The sequence below is a fragment of the Oncorhynchus tshawytscha genome, unplaced genomic scaffold (assembly GCF_018296145.1).
Source record: "Oncorhynchus tshawytscha isolate Ot180627B unplaced genomic scaffold, Otsh_v2.0 Un_scaffold_8679_pilon_pilon, whole genome shotgun sequence".
Classification (NCBI taxonomy): domain Eukaryota; kingdom Metazoa; phylum Chordata; class Actinopteri; order Salmoniformes; family Salmonidae; genus Oncorhynchus; species Oncorhynchus tshawytscha.
Window position 1 is genome coordinate 85,589 of NW_024609766.1, and position 21,824 is coordinate 107,412.

Sequence of the window (21,824 nt, forward strand, 5' to 3'; positions counted from 1 at the left end):
AGTATGACGCGTTTCCTGGAATAGTACATTATTAATAATGTGGGGGAGCGACACAAATTATTAGAAAATATTTAGTTCAAAAATCTTATGCATAAACGTTTTTATTTCTACACTAAATGTATCTAAGATTAATTAAAATATATATGTTTCAATGAATGATCTTAATGTTAAATATTTTATATTTCAAACTACATTTATCTTAATTTCCTCTACCCCTTTTTCCTTAGCATAATCTCTCCCTTCTTCGCAGAGGATTGTGGGTAGAAACTGGAGAATCAAGATGGCAGCGCCCTGCTCGAGAATGGCGAATCGCCCTTTATGGCGATTTATTACAAATGTCAGACGGACAGGGCTAAAACATACAGGAGTTCGTCAAATTTCACTCAGTTCCGCTTGTCGAGCTGCAACTCAGACCAGAAGTAAAACGGAAGGCGTCCCGTCGCCATGGAAGCTGTACGGGGCGGTGTGTCTCCAGAGGCTGCCTGTCATATCACAGGAGCGGAACCCGATCGAAGACCAATTCGCTGAGCTCATGCATCAGGTAAATGTGTTTCCATTCATTTGTCAATGGCTGTACTAATCACTAGTGAATACTCAGAGATGGATTGCTGACCGTGGTCCTGAAGTGGATGTGCAGGCCAATGCAGGTCTTTTCTTCAAGCATAGCACTAACACATATTCAACCAATCAACTTCCAAGACTTTGACATTGAGTTGAATCAGTAGTGGAAGGCTAGAATAAATCCCTGCGCCCTGTTGCTCTCCACTGCTCTGCTACAGGGTTCAGAATACAGATGGGGGGGACTCAACTCCTCTGAATGAAGAGTTAGCTCCCCAATATGCAACAAACTATGGTGTTTCCCTAAATAATGCTAATTTAACCATTCTTCTCTTTGTTTAAAATGCAATGGTAAATATGATTTAGACACCAGCATCACTAGACAACTAGCCTACAGCTAGACACCAATATCACTAGCCAGCTAGACACCAACATCACTAGACAGCTAGACACCAACATCACTAGACAGCTAGACACCAACATCACTAGACAGCTAGACACCAACATCACTAGACAGCTAGACACCAACATCACTAGAGACAGCTAGACACCAATATCACTAGACAACTAGACATCAATATCACTAGACAACTAGACATCAATATCACTAGACAACTAGACATCAATATCACTAGACAGCTAGACATCAATATCACTAGACAACTAGACACCAATATCACTAGACAACTAGACACCAACATCACTAGCAACTAGACACCAATATCACTAGACAACTAGCACATCACATCTAACATCACTAGACAGCCTACAGCTAGACACCAATATCACTAGACAACAGCCTACAGCTAGACACCAATATCACTAGACAACTAGCCTACAGCTAGACACCAATATCACTAGACAACTAGACAGACACCAACATCACTAGACAGCTAGACACCAACAACTAGCACTAGACACCAATATCACTAGACAACTAGCCTACAGCTAGACACCAATCATCACTAGCCTACAGCTAGACACCAACATCACTAGACAACTAGCCTACAGCTAGACACCAATATCACTAGACACAACTAGCCTACAGCTAGACACCAACATCACTAGACAACTAGCCTACAGCTAGACACCAACATCACTAGACAGCTAGACACCTACATCACTAGACACCAAGCTAGACACCAACATCACTAGACAACTAGCCTACAGCTAGACACCAATATCACTAGACACTAGACATCACTAGCCTAGACACCAACATCACTAGACATCACAGCCTACAGCTAGACACCAACATCACTAGACAACTAGCCTACAGCTAGACACCAACATCACTAGACAACACCTACAGCTAGACACCAGCCTAGACACTAGACAACACCAATATCACTAGACAACACCTATCACTAGACACCAACATCACTAGACAACCAATAGCCACTAGACACCAATATCACTAGACAACTAGCCTACAGCTAGACACCAATCATCATCACTAGACAACTAGCCTACAGCTAGACACCAAGCATCACTAGACAACTAGCCTACAGCTAGACACCAATATCACTAGACAACTAGCCTACAGCTAGACACCAACATCACTAGACACCAATATCACTAAGACAGCTAGCCTACAGCTAGACATCACAGCATCAGCTAGACACCAACATCACTAGACAACTAGCCTACAGCTAGACACCAACATCACTAGACAACTAGCCTACAGCTAGACACCAATATCACTAGACAACTAGCCTACAGCTAGACACCAATCATCACTAGACAACTAGCCTACAGCTAGACACCAACATCACTAGACAACTAGCCTACAGCTAGACACCAACATCACTAGACAACTAGCCTACAGCTAGACACCAACATCACTAGACAACTAGCCTACAGCTAGACACCAACATCACTAGACAACTAGCCTACAGCTAGACACCAACATCTAGACAACAGCTAGACACCAACATCACTAGCCTACAGCTAGACACCAACATCACTAGACAGACAACTAGCCTACAGCTAGACACCAACATCACTAGACAACTAGCCTACAGCTAGACACCAACATCACTAGACAGCTAGACACCTATCACTAGACAACTAGCCTACAGCTAGACACCAACATCACTAGACAACTAGCCTACAGCTAGACACCAACATCACTAGACAACTAGCCTACAGCTAGACACCAACATCACTAGACAACTAGCCTACAGCTAGACACCAACATCACTAGACAACTAGCCTACAGCTAGACACCAACATCACTAGACAACTAGCCTACAGCTAGACACCAACATCACTAGACAACAGCCTACAGCAGCTAGACACCAACATCACTAGACAACTAGCCTACAGCTAGACACCAACATCACACCAACAGCTAGACACCAACATCACTAGACAACTAGCCTACAGCTAGCTAGACACCAACATCACTAGACAACTAGCCTACAGCTAGACACCAACATCACTAGACAACTAGCCTACAGCTAGCTAGACACCAACATCACTAGACAACAGCCTACAGCTAGACACCAACATCACTAGACAACTAGCCTACAGCTAGACACCAACATCATCACTAGCCTACAGCTAGACACCAACATCACTAGACAACTAGCCTACAGCTAGACACCAACATCACTAGACAACTAGCCTACAGCTAGACACCAACATCACTAGACAACTAGCCTACAGCTAGACACCAAGCCTACAGCCAGACACCAACATCACTAGACAACTAGCCTACAGCTAGACACCAACATCACTAGACAACTAGTCTACAGCTAGACACCAACATCACTAGCCTACAGCTAGACACCAACATCACTAGACAACTAGCCTACAGCTAGACACCAACATCACTAGACAACTAGCCTACAGCCAGACACCAACATCACTAGACAACTAGCCTACAGCTAGACACCAACATCACTAGACAACTAGCCTACAGCTAGACACCAACATCACTAGACAACTAGCCTACAGCTAGACACCAGCATCACTAGACAACTAGCCTACAGCTAGACACCAATATCACTAGACAACAGCTAGACACCAATATCACTAGACACCAATATCACTAGACAACTAGCCTACAGCTAGACACCAACATCACTAGACACCAATATCACTAGACAACTAGCCTACAGCTAGACACCAATATCACTAGACAACTAGCCTACAGCCAGACACCAACATCACTAGACAACTAGCCTACAGCTAGACACCAATATCACTAGACAACTAGCCTACAGCTAGACACCAACATCACTAGACAACTAGCCTACAGCTAGACACCAGCATCACTAGACAACTAGCCTACAGCTAGACACCAATATCACTAGACAACTAGCCTACAGCTAGACACCAATATCACTAGACACCAATATCTCTAGTCAACTAGCCTACAGCTAGACACCAATATCACTAGACACAAATATCACTAGACAACTAGCCTACAACTAGACACCAATATAACTAGACAACTAGCCTGCAGCTAGACACCAATATCTCTAGTCAACTAGCCTACAGCTAGACACCAATATCTCTAGTCAACTAGCCCACAGCTAGACACCAATATCACTAGACAACTAGCCTACAGCTAGACACCAATATCACTAGACAACTAGCCTACAGCTAGATACCAATATCACTAGACAACTAGCCTACAGCTAGACACCAACATCACTAGACAACTAGCCTACAGCTAGCTAGACACCAACATCACTAGACAACTAGCCTACAGCTAGACACCAACATCACTAGACAACTAGCCTACAGCAGCTAGACACCAACATCACTAGACAACTAGCCTACAGCTAGACACCAACATCACTAGACAACTAGCCTACAGCTAGCTAGACACCAACATCACTAGACAACTAGCCTACAGCTAGACACCAACATCACTAGACAACTAGCCTACAGCTAGCTAGACACCAACATCACTAGACAACTAGCCTACAGCTAGACACCAACATCACTAGACAACTAGCCTACAGCTAGCTAGACACCAACATCACTAGACAACTAGCCTACAGCTAGACACCAACATCACTAGACAACTAGCCTACAGCTAGACACCAATATCACTAGCCTACAGCCAGACACCAACATCACTAGACAACTAGCCTACAGCTAGCTAGACACCAACATCACTAGACAACTAGTCTGCAGCTAGACACCAACATCACTAGACAACTAGCCTACAGCTAGACACCAACATCACTAGACAACTAGCCTACAGCTAGACACCAACATCACTAGACAACTAGCCTACAGCAGCTAGACACCAACATCACTAGACAACTAGCCTACAGCTAGACACCAACATCACTAGACAACTAGCCTACAGCTAGACACCAACATCACTAGACAACTAGCCTACAGCAGCTAGACACCAACATCACTAGACAACTAGCCTGCAGCTAGACACCAACATCACTAGACAACTAGCCTACAGCTAGACACCAACATCACTAGACAACTAGCCTACAGCTAGACACCAATATCACTAGACAACTAGCCTACAGCTAGACACCAACATCACTAGACAACTAGCCTACAGCTAGACACCAACATCACTAGACAACTAGCCTACAGCTAGACACCAATATCACTAGACAACTAGCCTACAGCTAGACACCAACATCACTAGACAACTAGCCTACAGCCAGACACCAACATCACTAGACACCAATATCACTAGCCAACAGCTAGACACCAACATCACTAGACAGCTAGACACCAACATCACTAGACAGCTAGACACCAACATCACTAGACAGCTAGACACCAACATCACTAGACAGCTAGACACCAACATCACTAGACAGCTAGACACCAACATCACTAGACACCAATATCACTAGACAACTAGCCTACAGCTAGACACCAATATCACTAGACAACTAGCCTACAGCTAGACACCAACATCACTAGACAACTAGCCTACAGCTAGACACCAGCATCACTAGACAACTAGCCTACAGCTAGACACCAATATCACTAGACACCAATATCACTAGACAACTAGCCTACAGCTAGACACCAACATCACTAGACACCAATATCACTAGACAACTAGCCTACAGCTAGACACCAATATCACTAGACAACTAGCCTACAGCCAGACACCAACATCACTAGACAACTAGCCTACAGCTAGACACCAATATCACTAGACAACTAGCCTACAGCTAGACACCAATATCACTAGACAACTAGCCTACAGCTAGACACCAACATCACTAGACAACTAGCCTACAGCTAGACACCAATATCACTAGACAACTAGCCTACAGCCAGACACCAACATCACTAGACAACTAGCCTACAGCTAGACACCAACATCACTAGACAACTAGCCTACAGCTAGACACCAACATCACTAGACAACTAGCCTACAGCTAGCTAGACACCAACATCACTAGACAACTAGCCTACAGCTAGACACCAACATCACTAGACAACTAGCCTACAGCTAGCTAGACACCAACATCACTAGACAACTAGCCTACAGCTAGACACCAACATCACTAGACAACTAGCCTACAGCTAGACACCAACATCACTAGACAACTAGCCTACAGCTAGCTAGACACCAACATCACTAGACAACTAGCCTGCAGCTAGACACCAACATCACTAGACAACTAGCCTACAGCTAGACACCAACATCACTAGACAACTAGCCTACAGCTATACACCAACATCACTAGACAACTAGCCTACAGCTAGACACCAATATCACTAGCCTACAGCCAGACACCAACATCACTAGACAACTAGCCTACAGCTAGCTAGACACCAACATCACTAGACAACTAGTCTGCAGCTAGACACCAACATCACTAGACAACTAGCCTACAGCTAGACACCAACATCACTAGACAACTAGCCTACAGCTAGACACCAACATCACTAGACAACTAGCCTACAGCTAGCTAGACACCAACATCACTAGACAACTAGCCTACAGCAGCTAGACACCAACATCACTAGACAACTAGCCTACAGCTAGACACCAACATCACTAGACAACTAGCCTACAGCTAGACACCAACATCACTAGACAACTAGCCTACAGCTAGCTAGACACCAACATCACTAGACAACTAGCCTGCAGCTAGACACCAACATCACTAGACAACTAGCCTACAGCTAGACACCAACATCACTAGACAACTAGCCTACAGCTAGACACCAATATCACTAGACAACTAGCCTACAGCTAGACACCAACATCACTAGACAACTAGCCTACAGCTAGACACCAATATCACTAGCCAACAGCTAGACACCAACATCACTAGACAACTAGCCTACAGCTAGACACCAATATCACTAGCCAACAGCTAGACACCAATATCACTAGACAACTAGCCTACAGCCAGACACCAACATCACTAGACAACTAGCCTACAGCTAGACACCAACATCACTAGACAACTAGCCTACAGCTAGACACCAATATCACAAGACAACTAGCCTGCAGCTAGACACCAATATCACTAGACAACTAGCCTACAGCTAGACACCAATATCACTAGACAACTAGCCTACAGCTAGACACCAACATCACTAGACAACTAGCCTACAGCCAGACACCAACATCACTAGACACCAATATCACTAGCCAACAGCTAGACACCAACATCACTAGACAACTAGCCTACAGCTAGACACCAATATCACTAGACAACTAGCCTACAGCTAGACACCAACATCACTAGCCAACAGCTAGACACCAATATCACTAGACAACTAGCCTACAGCTAGACACCAATATCACTAGACAACTAGCCTACAGCTAGACACCAACATCACTAGACAACTAGCCTGCAGCTAGACACCAATATCACTAGACAACTAGCCTACAGCCAGACACCAATATCACTAGACAACTAGCCTACAGCCAGACACCAACATCACTAGACAACTAGCCTACAGCTAGACACCAACATCACTAGACAACTAGCCTACAGCTAGACACCAACATCACTAGACAACTAGCCTACAGCTAGACACCAACATCACTAGACAACTAGCCTACAGCTAGACACCAACATCACTAGACAACTAGCCTACAGCCAGACACCAATATCACTAGACAACTAGCCTACAGCTAGACACCAACATCACTAGACAACTAGCCTACAGCTAGACACCAATATCACTAGCCTACAGCTAGACACCAATATCACTAGCCTACAGCCAGACACCAACATCACTAGACAACTAGCCTACAGCTAGACACCAATATCACTAGCCTACAGCCAGACACCAATATCACTAGCCTACAGCTAGACACCAACATCACTAGACAACTAGCCTACAGCTAGACACCAATATCACTAGACAACTAGCCTACAGCCAGACACCAATATCACTAGACAACTAGCCTACAGCTAGACACCAATATCACTAGACAACTATCCTACAGCTAGACACCAACATCACTAGACAACTAGCCTACAGCTAGACACCAATATCACGAGACAACTAGCCTACAGCCAGACACCAATATCACTAGCCTACAGCTAGACACCAACATCACTAGACAACTAGCCTACAGCTAGACACCAATATCACTAGATAACTAGCCTACAGCTAGACACCAATATCACTAGACAACTAGCCTACGGCTAGACACCAATATCACTAGCCTACAGCTAGACACCAACATCACTAGACAACTAGCCTACAGCTAGACACCAATATCACTAGATAACTAGCCTACAGCTAGACACCAATATCACTAGACAACTAGCCTACAGCTAGACACCAATATCACTAGACAACTGGCCTACAGCTAGACACCAATATCACTAGACAACTGGCCTACAGCTAGACACCAATATCACTAGACAACTAGCCTACAGCTAGACACCAATATCACTAGCCAACTAGCCTACAGCTAGACACCAATATCACTAGCCTACAGCTAGACACCAATATCACTAGACAACTAGCCTACAGCTAGACACCAACATCACTAGACAACTAGCCTACAGCTAGACACCAATATCACTAGACAACTAGCCTACAGCTAGACACCAATATCACTAGACAACTAGCCTACAGCTAGACACCAATATCACTAGACAACTAGCCTACAGCTAGACACCAATATCACTAGACAACTAGCCTACAGCTAGACACCAACATCAGTAGACAACTAGCCTACAGCTAGACACCAACATCACTAGACAACTAGCCTACAGCTAGCTAGACACCAACATCACTAGACAACTAGCCTACAGCTAGACACCAACATCACTAGACAACTAGCCTACAGCTAGACACCAACATCACTAGACAACTAGCCTACAGCTAGCTAGACACCAACATCACTAGACAACTAGCCTACAGCTAGACACCAACATCACTAGACAACTAGCCTACAGCAGCTAGACACCAACATCACTAGACAACTAGCCTACAGCTAGACACCAACATCACTAGACAACTAGCCTACAGCTAGCTAGACACCAACATCACTAGACAACTAGCCTACAGCTAGACACCAACATCACTAGACAACTAGCCTACAGCTAGCTAGACACCAACATCACTAGACAACTAGCCTACAGCTAGACACCAACATCACTAGACAACTAGCCTACAGCTAGACACCAATATCACTAGCCTACAGCCAGACACCAACATCACTAGACAACTAGCCTACAGCTAGCTAGACACCAACATCACTAGACAACTAGCCTACAGCTAGACACCAATATCACTAGACAACTAGCCTACAGCTAGACACCAACATCACTAGACAACTAGCCTACAGCCAGACACCAACATCACTAGACACCAATATCACTAGCCAACAGCTAGACACCAACATCACTAGACAGCTAGACACCAACATCACTAGACAGCTAGACACCAACATCACTAGACAGCTAGACACCAACATCACTAGACAGCTAGACACCAACATCACTAGACAGCTAGACACCAACATCACTAGACACCAATATCACTAGACAACTAGCCTACAGCTAGACACCAATATCACTAGACAACTAGCCTACAGCTAGACACCAACATCACTAGACAACTAGCCTACAGCTAGACACCAGCATCACTAGACAACTAGCCTACAGCTAGACACCAATATCACTAGACACCAATATCACTAGACAACTAGCCTACAGCTAGACACCAACATCACTAGACACCAATATCACTAGACAACTAGCCTACAGCTAGACACCAATATCACTAGACAACTAGCCTACAGCCAGACACCAACATCACTAGACAACTAGCCTACAGCTAGACACCAATATCACTAGACAACTAGCCTACAGCTAGACACCAATATCACTAGACAACTAGCCTACAGCTAGACACCAACATCACTAGACAACTAGCCTACAGCTAGACACCAATATCACTAGACAACTAGCCTACAGCCAGACACCAACATCACTAGACAACTAGCCTACAGCTAGACACCAACATCACTAGACAACTAGCCTACAGCTAGACACCAACATCACTAGACAACTAGCCTACAGCTAGCTAGACACCAACATCACTAGACAACAGCCTACAGCTAGACACCAACATCACTAGACAACTAGCCTACAGCTAGCTAGACACCAACATCACTAGACAACTAGCCTACAGCTAGACACCAACATCACTAGACAACTAGCCTACAGCTAGACACCAACATCACTAGACAACTAGCCTACAGCTAGCTAGACACCAACATCACTAGACAACTAGCCTGCAGCTAGACACCAACATCACTAGACAACTAGCCTACAGCTAGACACCAACATCACTAGACAACTAGCCTACAGCTATACACCAACATCACTAGACAACTAGCCTACAGCTAGACACCAATATCACTAGCCTACAGCCAGACACCAACATCACTAGACAACTAGCCTACAGCTAGCTAGACACCAACATCACTAGACAACTAGTCTGCAGCTAGACACCAACATCACTAGACAACTAGCCTACAGCTAGACACCAACATCACTAGACAACTAGCCTACAGCTAGACACCAACATCACTAGACAACTAGCCTACAGCTAGCTAGACACCAACATCACTAGACAACTAGCCTACAGCTAGCTAGACACCAACATCACTAGACAACTAGCCTACAGCTAGACACCAACATCACTAGACAACTAGCCTACAGCTAGACACCAACATCACTAGACAACTAGCCTACAGCTAGCTAGACACCAACATCACTAGACAACTAGCCTGCAGCTAGACACCAACATCACTAGACAACTAGCCTACAGCTAGACACCAACATCACTAGACAACTAGCCTACAGCTAGACACCAATATCACTAGACAACAGCCTACAGCTAGACACCAACATCACTAGACAACTAGCCTACAGCTAGACACCAATATCACTAGCCAACAGCTAGACACCAACATCACTAGACAACTAGCCTACAGCTAGACACCAATATCACTAGCCAACAGCTAGACACCAATATCACTAGACAACTAGCCTACAGCTAGACACCAACATCACTAGACAACTAGCCTACAGCTAGACACCAACATCACTAGACAACTAGCCTACAGCTAGACACCAATATCACTAGACAACTAGCCTACAGCTAGACACCAATATCACAAGACAACTAGCCTGCAGCTAGACACCAATATCACTAGACAACTAGCCTACAGCTAGACACCAATATCACTAGACAACTAGCCTACAGCTAGACACCAACATCACTAGACAACTAGCCTACAGCCAGACACCAACATCACTAGACACCAATATCACTAGCCAACAGCTAGACACCAACATCACTAGACAACTAGCCTACAGCTAGACACCAATATCACTAGACAACTAGCCTACAGCTAGACACCAACATCACTAGCCAACAGCTAGACACCAATATCACTAGACAACTAGCCTACAGCTAGACACCAATATCACTAGACAACTAGCCTACAGCTAGACACCAACATCACTAGACAACTAGCCTGCAGCTAGACACCAATATCACTAGACAACTAGCCTACAGCCAGACACCAATATCACTAGACAACTAGCCTACAGCCAGACACCAACATCACTAGACAACTAGCCTACAGCTAGACACCAACATCACTAGACAACTAGCCTACAGCTAGACACCAACATCACTAGACAACTAGCCTACAGCTAGACACCAACATCACTAGACAACTAGCCTACAGCTAGACACCAACATCACTAGACAACTAGCCTACAGCCAGACACCAATATCACTAGACAACTAGCCTACAGCTAGACACCAACATCACTAGACAACTAGCCTACAGCTAGACACCAATATCACTAGCCTACAGCTAGACACCAATATCACTAGCCTACAGCCAGACACCAACATCACTAGACAACTAGCCTACAGCTAGACACCAATATCACTAGCCTACAGCCAGACACCAATATCACTAGCCTACAGCTAGACACCAACATCACTAGACAACTAGCCTACAGCTAGACACCAATATCACTAGACAACTAGCCTACAGCCAGACACCAATATCACTAGACAACTAGCCTACAGCTAGACACCAATATCACTAGACAACTATCCTACAGCTAGACACCAACATCACTAGACAACTAGCCTACAGCTAGACACCAATATCACGAGACAACTAGCCTACAGCCAGACACCAATATCACTAGCCTACAGCTAGACACCAACATCACTAGACAACTAGCCTACAGCTAGACACCAATATCACTAGATAACTAGCCTACAGCTAGACACCAATATCACTAGACAACTAGCCTACGGCTAGACACCAATATCACTAGCCTACAGCTAGACACCAACATCACTAGACAACTAGCCTACAGCTAGACACCAATATCACTAGATAACTAGCCTACAGCTAGACACCAATATCACTAGACAACTAGCCTACAGCTAGACACCAATATCACTAGACAACTGGCCTACAGCTAGACACCAATATCACTAGACAACTGGCCTACAGCTAGACACCAATATCACTAGACAACTAGCCTACAGCTAGACACCAATATCACTAGCCAACTAGCCTACAGCTAGACACCAATATCACTAGCCTACAGCTAGACACCAATATCACTAGACAACTAGCCTACAGCTAGACACCAACATCACTAGACAACCAGCCTACAGCTAGACACCAATATCACTAGACAACTAGCCTACAGCTAGACACCAATATCACTAGACAACTAGCCTACAGCTAGACACCAATATCACTAGACAACTAGCCTACAGCTAGACACCAATATCACTAGACAACTAGCCTACAGCTAGACACCAATATCACTAGCCTACAGCCAGACACCAACATCACTCGACAACTAGCCTACAGCTAGACACCAATATCACTAGCCTACAGCTAGACACCAATATCACTAGACAACTAGCCTACAGCTAGACACCAACATCACTAGACAACTAGCCTACAGCTAGACACCAACATCACTAGACAACTAGCCTACAGCTAGACACCAATATCACTAGACAACTAGCCTACAGCTAGACACCAATATCACTAGACAACTAGCCTACAGCTAGACACCAACATCACTAGACAACTAGCCTACAGCTAGACACCAATATCACTAGACAACTAGCCTACAGCTAGACACCAACATCACTAGACAACTAGCCTACAGCCAGACACCAACATCACTAGACAACTAGCCTACAGCCAGACACCAACATCACTAGACAACTAGCCTACAGCTAGACACCAATATCACTAGACAACTAGCCTACAGCTAGACACCAATATCACTAGACAACTAGCCTACAGCTAGACACCAATATCACTAGACAACTAGCCTACAGCCAGACACCAACATCACTAGCCTACAGCCAGACACCAACATCACTAGACAACTAGCCTACAGCTAGACACCAATATCACTAGACAACTAGCCTACAGCTAGACACCAACATCACTAGACAACAGCCTACAGCTAGACACCAATATCACTAGCCTACAGCCAGACACCAACATCACTAGACAACTAGCCTACAGCTAGACACCAACATCACTAGACAACTAGCCTACAACTAGACATCAATATCACTAGCCTACAGCTAGACACCAATATCACTAGCCTACAGCTAGACACCAATATCACTAGCCTACAGCTAGACACCAATATCACTAGACAACTAGCCTACAGCTAGACACCAATATCACTAGACAACTAGCCTACAGCTAGACACCAACATCACTAGACAACTAGCCTACAGCTAGACACCAACATCACTAGACAACTAGCCTACAGCCAGACACCAATATCACTAGCCTACAGCTAGACACCAATATCACTAGCCTACAGCTAGTCACCAATATCACTAGCCTACAGCTAGACACCAACATCACTAGCCTACAGCTAGACACCAATATCACTAGCCTACAGCTAGACACCAATATCACTAGCCTACAGCTAGACACCAATATCTCTAGCCTACAGCTAGACACCAACATCACTAGCCTACAGCTAGACACCAATATCACTAGCCTACAGCTAGACACCAATATCACTAGCCTACAGCTAGACACCAATATCACTAGCCTACAGCTAGACACCAATATCACTAGACAACTAGCCTACAGCTAGACACCAACATCACTAGCCTACAGCTAGACACCAATATCACTAGCCTACAGCTAGACACCAATATCACTAGCCTACAGCTAGACACCAATATCACTAGACAACTAGCCTACAGCTAGACACCAACATCACTAGACAACTAGCCTACAGCTAGACACCAATATCACTAGACAACTAGCCTACAGCTAGACACCAATATCACTAGACAACTAGCCTACAGCTAGACACCAATATCACTAGACAACTAGCCTACAGCCAGACACCAACATCACTAGCCTACAGCCAGACACCAACATCACTAGACAACTAGCCTACAGCTAGACACCAATATCACTAGACAACTAGCCTACAGCTAGACACCAACATCACTAGACAACTAGCCTACAGCTAGACACCAATATCACTAGCCTACAGCCAGACACCAACATCACTAGACAACTAGCCTACAGCTAGACACCAACATCACTAGACAACTAGCCTACAACTAGACATCAATATCACTAGCCTACAGCTAGACACCAATATCACTAGCCTACAGCTAGACACCAATATCACTAGCCTACAGCTAGACACCAATATCACTAGACAACTAGCCTACAGCTAGACACCAATATCACTAGACAACTAGCCTACAGCTAGACACCAACATCACTAGACAACTAGCCTACAGCTAGACACCAACATCACTAGACAACTAGCCTACAGCCAGACACCAATATCACTAGCCTACAGCTAGACACCAATATCACTAGCCTACAGCTAGTCACCAATATCACTAGCCTACAGCTAGACACCAACATCACTAGCCTACAGCTAGACACCAATATCACTAGCCTACAGCTAGACACCAATATCACTAGCCTACAGCTAGACACCAATATCTCTAGCCTACAGCTAGACACCAACATCACTAGCCTACAGCTAGACACCAATATCACTAGCCTACAGCTAGACACCAATATCACTAGCCTACAGCTAGACACCAATATCACTAGCCTACAGCTAGACACCAATATCACTAGACAACTAGCCTACAGCTAGACACCAACATCACTAGCCTACAGCTAGACACCAATATCACTAGCCTACAGCTAGACACCAATATCACTAGCCTACAGCTAGACACCAATATCACTAGACAACTAGCCTACAGCTAGACACCAACATCACTAGACAACTAGCCTACAGCTAGACACCAATATCACTAGACAACTAGCCTACAGCTAGACACCAATATCACTAGACAACTAGCCTACAGCTAGACACCAATATCACTAGACAACTAGCCTACAGCTAGACACCAATATCACTAGACAACTAGCCTACAGCTAGACACCAACATCACTAGACAACTAGACACCAACATCACTAGCCTACAGCTAGACACCAATATCACTAGACACCAACATCACTAGACAACTAAACACCAGTATCACTAGACACCAATGCACATCCAAATCCATCCAACAAGTAAATGAATGCCAGTAGGCCTATAGGTGACTCTTTTGGTTAGAAGCATTTGCATAGGTCTACATTATTTTAGATTAATGTGCCCATGAGAACTGTTTTTAATTAAATGTTACTCCTGAACCAGGGTGTAAAACATGTTTTTCAACTGCATTATATTGAATGTAGACTACCTGTCCTGCGTGTGTTCATGTGTGTAAAATTGATTTTGCTGGGAGGGTAGACTACCAGCAGTACTGTAGTCCTAGTGGAGGGTAGACTACCGGCAGTACTGTAGTGGAGGGTAGACTACCAGCAGCACTGTAGTGGAGGGTAGACTACCAGCAGTACTGTAGTGGAGGGTAGACTACCAGCAGCACTGTAGTGGAGGGTAGACTACCAGCAGTACTGTAGTGGAGGGTAGACTACCAGCAGCACTGTAGTGGAGGGTAGACTACCAGCAGTACTGTAGTGGAGGGTAGACTACCAGCAGCACTGTAGTGGAGGGTAGACTACCAGCAGTACTGTAGTGGAGGGTAGACTACCGGCAGTACTGTAGTCCTAGTGGAGGGTAGACTACCGGCAGTACTGTAGTCCTAGTGGAGGGTAGACTACCAGCAGTACTGTAGTGGAGGGTAGACTACCGGCAGTACTGTAGTGGAGGGTAGACTACCGGCAGTACTGTAGTGGAGGGTAGACTACCGGCAGTACTGTAGTGGAGGGTAGACTACCAGCAGTACTGTAGTGGAGGGTAGACTACCGGCAGTACTGTAGTCCTAGTGGAGGGTAGACTACCGGCAGTACTGTAGTCCTAGTGGAGGGTAGACTACCGGCAGTACTGTAGTCCTAGTGGAGGGTAGACTACCAGCAGTACTGTAGTGGAGGGTAGACTACCAGCAGTACTGTAGTGGAGGGTAGACTACCAGCAGTACTGTAGTGGAGGGTAGACTACCGGCAGTACTGTAGTCCTAGTGGAGGGTAGACTACCGGCAGTACTGTAGTCCTAGTGGAGGGTAGACTACCAGCAGTACTGTAGTGGAGGGTAGACTACCGGCAGTACTGTAGTGGAGGGTAGACTACCGGCAGTACTGTGGTGGAGGGTAGACTACCGGCAGTACTGTGGTGGAGGGTAGACTACCGGCAGTACTGTGGTGGAGGGTAGACTACCGGCAGAACTGTGGTGGGGGGGGTAGACTACCGGCAGTACTGTGGTGGGGGTAGACTACCGGCAGTACCGTGGTGGAGGGTAGACTACCGGCAGTACCGTGGTGGAGGGTAGACTACCGGCAGTACCGTGGTGGAGGGTAGACTACCGGCAGTACCGTGGTGGAGGGTAGACTACCGGCAGTACCGTGGTGGAGGGTAGACTACCGGCAGTACCGTGGTGGAGGGTAGACTACCGGCAGTACCGTGGTGGAGGGTAGACTACCGGCAGTACCGTGGTGGAGGGTAGACTACCGGCAGTACCGTGGTGGAGGGTAGACTACCGGCAGTACCGTGGTGGAGGGTAGACTACCGGCAGTACCGTGGTGGAGGGTAGACTACCGGCAGTACCGTGGTGGAGGGTAGACTACCGGCAGTACTGAAATCTCTGAGATATCCTCGGGGTTGAGAGGGTGACGTCTCTGTGATATCCTCGGGGTTGAGAGGGTGACGTCTCTGTGATATCCTCGGGGTTGAGAGGGTGACGTCTCTGTGATGTCCTCGGGGTTGAGAGGGTGACGTCTCTGTGATATCCTCGGGGTTGAGAGGGTGACGTCTCTGTGATATCCTCGGGGTTGAGAGGGTGACGTCTCTGTGATATCCTAGGGGTTGAGAGGGTGACGTCTCTGTGATATCCTAGGGGTTGAGAGGGTGACGTCTCTGTGATATCCTAGGGGTTGAGAGGGTGACGTCTCTGTGATATCCTAGGGGTTGAGAGGGTGACGTCTCTGTGATATCCTAGGGGTTGAGAGGGTGACGTCTCTGTGATATCCTAGGGGTTGAGAGGGTGACGTCTCTGTGATATCCTAGGGGTTGAGAGGGTGACGTCTCTGTGATATCCTAGGGGTTGAGAGGGTGACGTCTCTGTGATATCCTAGGGGTTGAGAGGGTGACGTCTCTGTGATATCCTAGGGGTTGAGAGGGTGACGTCTCTGTGATATCCTAGGGGTTGAGGGTGACGTCTCTGTGATATCCTAGGGGTTGAGAGGGTGACGTCTCTGTGATATCCTAGGGGTTGAGAGGGTGACGTCTCTGTGATATCCTAGGGGTTGAGAGGGTGACGTCTCTGTGATATCCTAGGGGTTGAGAGGGTGACGTCTCTGTGATATCCTAGGGGTTGAGAGGGTGACGTCTCTGTGATATCCTAGGGGTTGAGAGGGTGACGTCTCTGTGATATCCTAGGGGTTGAGAGGGTGACGTCTCTGTGATATCCTCGGGGTTGAGAGGGTGACGTCTCTGTGATATCCTCGGGGTTGAGAGGGTGACGTCTCTGTGATATCCTCGGGGTTGAGAGGGTGACGTCTCTGTGATATCCTAGGGGTTGAGAGGGTGACGTCTCTGTGATATCCTAGGGGTTGAGAGGGTGACGTCTCTGTGATATCCTAGGGGTTGAGAGGGTGACGTCTCTGTGATATCCTAATCCCAGATGGAGCTGGAGAGAAGCTTGCTGTCGGATCATGAACAGAGGCTCCTAGAGGACTCAGAACGTATGACTCGTAAACAGGCAGACAACTATGATTCAGATGAGGAGGAGGCAGACTACGGTGGCCAGGAGACCATCACCGCTCAGGACCAGGAGGACACCTGGGAACAGAAACTCAAACACTTCCAACCTGCTCTCAGAGACAGAGGTAGGAGTCAGAGAGGGTGTCCTTAATGGCACCCTATTCCCTATGCACTGACTAGACAAAACATTAGGAACAAATCAAAGAAGAAATCACATGTCATTGGTCACGTGCTTCATGAGCAACAGGTGGAGACTAACAGTGACGTGCTTCATGACCAACAGGTGGAGACTAACAGTGACATGCTTCATGACCAACAGGTGGAGACTAACAGTGACATGCTTCATGACCAACAGGTGGAGAATAACAGTGACGTGCTTCATGACCAACAGGTGGAGACTAACAGTGACATGCTTCATGACCAACAGGTGGAGACTAACAGTGACATGCTTCATGAGCAACAGGTGGAGACTAAGTGACATGCTTCATGAGCAACAGGTGGAGACTAACAGTGACGTGCTTCATGAGCAACAGGTGGAGACTAACAGTGACGTGCTTCATGACCAACAGGTGGAGACTAAGTGACATGCTTCATGAGCAACAGGTGGAGACTAACAGTGACATGCTTCATGAGCAACAGGTGGAGACTAACAGTGACATGCTTCATGACCAACAGGTGGAGACTAACAGTGACATGCTTCATGACCAACAGGTGGAGACTAACAGTGACATGCTTCATGACCAACAGGTGGAGACTAACAGTGACATGCTTCATGACCAACAGGTGGAGACTAACAGTGACATGCTTCATGAGCAACAGGTGGAGACTAACAGTGACATGCTTCATGACCAACAGGTGGAGACTAACAGTGACATGCTTCATGACCAACAGGTGGAGACTAACAGTGACGTGCTTCATGACCAACAGGTGGAGACTAACAGTGACGTGCTTCATGAGCAACAGGTGGAGACTAACAGTGACGTGCTTCATGACCAACAGGTGGAGACTAAGTGACATGCTTCATGAGCAACAGGTGGAGACTAACAGTGACGTGCTTCATGAGCAACAGGTGGAGACTAACAGTGACGTGCTTCATGACCAACAGGTGGAGACTAAGTGACATGCTTCATGAGCAACAGGTGGAGACTAACAGTGACATGCTTCATGAGCAACAGGTGGAGACTAACAGTGACATGCTTCACGACCAACAGGTGGAGACTAACAGTGACGTGCTTCACGAGCAACAGGTGGAGACTAACAGTGACATGCTTCACGAGCAACAGGTGGAGACTAACAGTGACGTGCTTCATGACCAACAGGTGGAGACTAACAGTGACATGCTTCATGAGCAACAGGTGGAGACTAACAGTGACATGCTTCATGAGCAACAGGTGGAGACTAACAGTGACATGCTTCATGACCAACAGGTGGAGACTAACAGTGAAATGCTTCATGACCAACAGGTGGAGACTAACAGTGACATGCTTCATGACCAACAGGTGGAGACTAACAGTGAAATGCTTCATGACCAACAGGTGGAGACTAACAGTGACATGCTTCATGACCAACAGGTGGAGACTAACAGTGACATGCTTCATGACCAACAGGTGGAGACTAACAGTGAAATGCTTCATGACCAACAGGTGGAGACTAACAGTGACATGCTTCATGACCAACAGGTGGAGACTAACAGTGAAATGCTTCACGACCAACAGGTGGAGACTAACAGTGACATGCTTCATGACCAACAGGTGGAGACTAACAGTGAAATGCTTCATGAGCAACAGGTGGAGACTAACAGTCAAATGCTTCATGAGCAACAGGTGGAGACTAACAGTGAAATGCTTCACGACCAACAGGTGGAGACTAACAGTGAAATGCTTCATGACCAACAGGTGGAGACTAACAGTGACATGCTTCATGAGCAATAAGTGGAGACTAACAGTGAAATGCTTCATAAACAACATTGACATGTTAGTCATTCAGCAGATGCTCTTCTCCATAGACACCTACAGTTAATGAGGTCATCTCCAGATAGCTGGGTGGGACAACAGCTCAGTCGTAGTAACAACATTTTCCCTCAAAGTAGTTATCAGTCAACAGTCAGTGATAGTAGGAAAATACATTGATAATCAAACTGACCTGTAACTCTGTGCTTCAGATGTAGGTGGGACACCGCTGGGCTCAGTGGAGAGGTGTCTAGGAGACAGCCTGGTCCTGCTGGTCCAGCAGACTGTCAAACTGACCTGTAACTCTGTGTTTCAGATGTAGGTGGGACACCGCTGGGCTCAGTGGAGAGGTGTCTAGGAGACAGCCTGGTCCTGCTGGTCCAGCAGACTGTCGGTAAAGAGACCATCTGGCTGCTCCCTCAGGCCCAGTGGGAGGCAGGGGAGACTCTCCGACAGACAGCAGAGAGAGGCCTCAGCAGCCTGCCAGGTCAGCTGTGTGGTGGTACTGGAGCCCTATCTAATGCACTACTTTATAGGCCCTGGTCAAAAGTAGTGCTCTGAATTAGGGGGCCAATTTGGGTGGATGCAGTGTTTCCTCTGTCAGACATTTCCATCAGGTTTCCAACACCTTCTCTAGTGCTGGACTCTGGAAGGTTCCAGAAATATCTACACGGCACATGCTTGAGCTGGAGATCTATGCAATATTATTGATCAGGGCTCTATATCTAACTATACTAGGGCTCTATCATGATAGAGCCCTTCACCTGAACACTGTACTGGTACATCAGTAAAGACTCTAAATGCTGTGTTCTCCAACTCCGTTCTAACGCCAAGTTTGTTCTTTGTTCCAGAGGCTGATTTCAAGGCTACGTTCCTTGGCAACACCCCCTGTGGAGTGTACAGATACACATTCCCCAAAGAGGTCCGGACAGAGCGCTGCGTGGGAGCCAAGGTCTTCTTTTTCAAAGCTTTCCTGTCTGCTGGTTCAGCCAGTCAGAAAGAACCTTTCCTGTGGGTGAAGAAGACTGAACTGCAGAGATACCTGAAGCCACCTTACTTGGAGAAGGTTGACCGCTTCATACTCAACCTGTGATGGAGCGGATGAGAGCTGATGGAGAAGATGTGATGAGAGGTTACGGATGTCTTTTTTAGAAACGTCCTCGTTGAGTCCTGGAAGTCATATTTCTGTCACGGCAACTGTTGTTTTTTCTCCTGCCCTTCCACGTGGTGTATAAGAGAGCATCATTAAAGTGTAACATTTATTCCAACATATAAACCATTCAGTGTTGTCTGTAGGCCTATATCCCAGAGGATAGAAAGCCAGTCTCTTTGCCTGTGTGTTGTTCTATGCAAACAGTGTATTTTCCTGTCCTCCACTAGATGACAGTAGTGAGACGGGAGAGGTTGGTCAGAACTGTATTTTCCTGTCCTCCACTAGATGGCAGTAGTGAGACAGGAGAGGCTGGTCAGAACAGTGTATGTTCCTGTCCTCCACTAGATGACAGTAGTGAGACAGGAGAGGCTGGTCAGAACTGTATTTTCC

The 21,824-nt window shown here is 46.3% G+C and overlaps 1 protein-coding gene across 1 annotated transcript; it reads left to right on the plus strand.

The window, feature by feature from the left end:
* The first annotated feature begins 250 nt into the window (after window positions 1-250).
* On the plus strand, window positions 251-21,557 carry LOC121845794 (39S ribosomal protein L46, mitochondrial-like). The gene is made up of 4 exons (XM_042317762.1): window positions 251-541; window positions 18,253-18,457; window positions 20,598-20,768; window positions 21,133-21,557. The coding sequence occupies exons 1-4, from the start codon at window positions 281-283 to the stop codon at window positions 21,372-21,374; spliced, it is 879 nt and encodes a 292-aa protein (XP_042173696.1). The 5' UTR covers window positions 251-280; the 3' UTR covers window positions 21,375-21,557.
* Window positions 21,558-21,824: the final 267 nt, after the last annotated feature.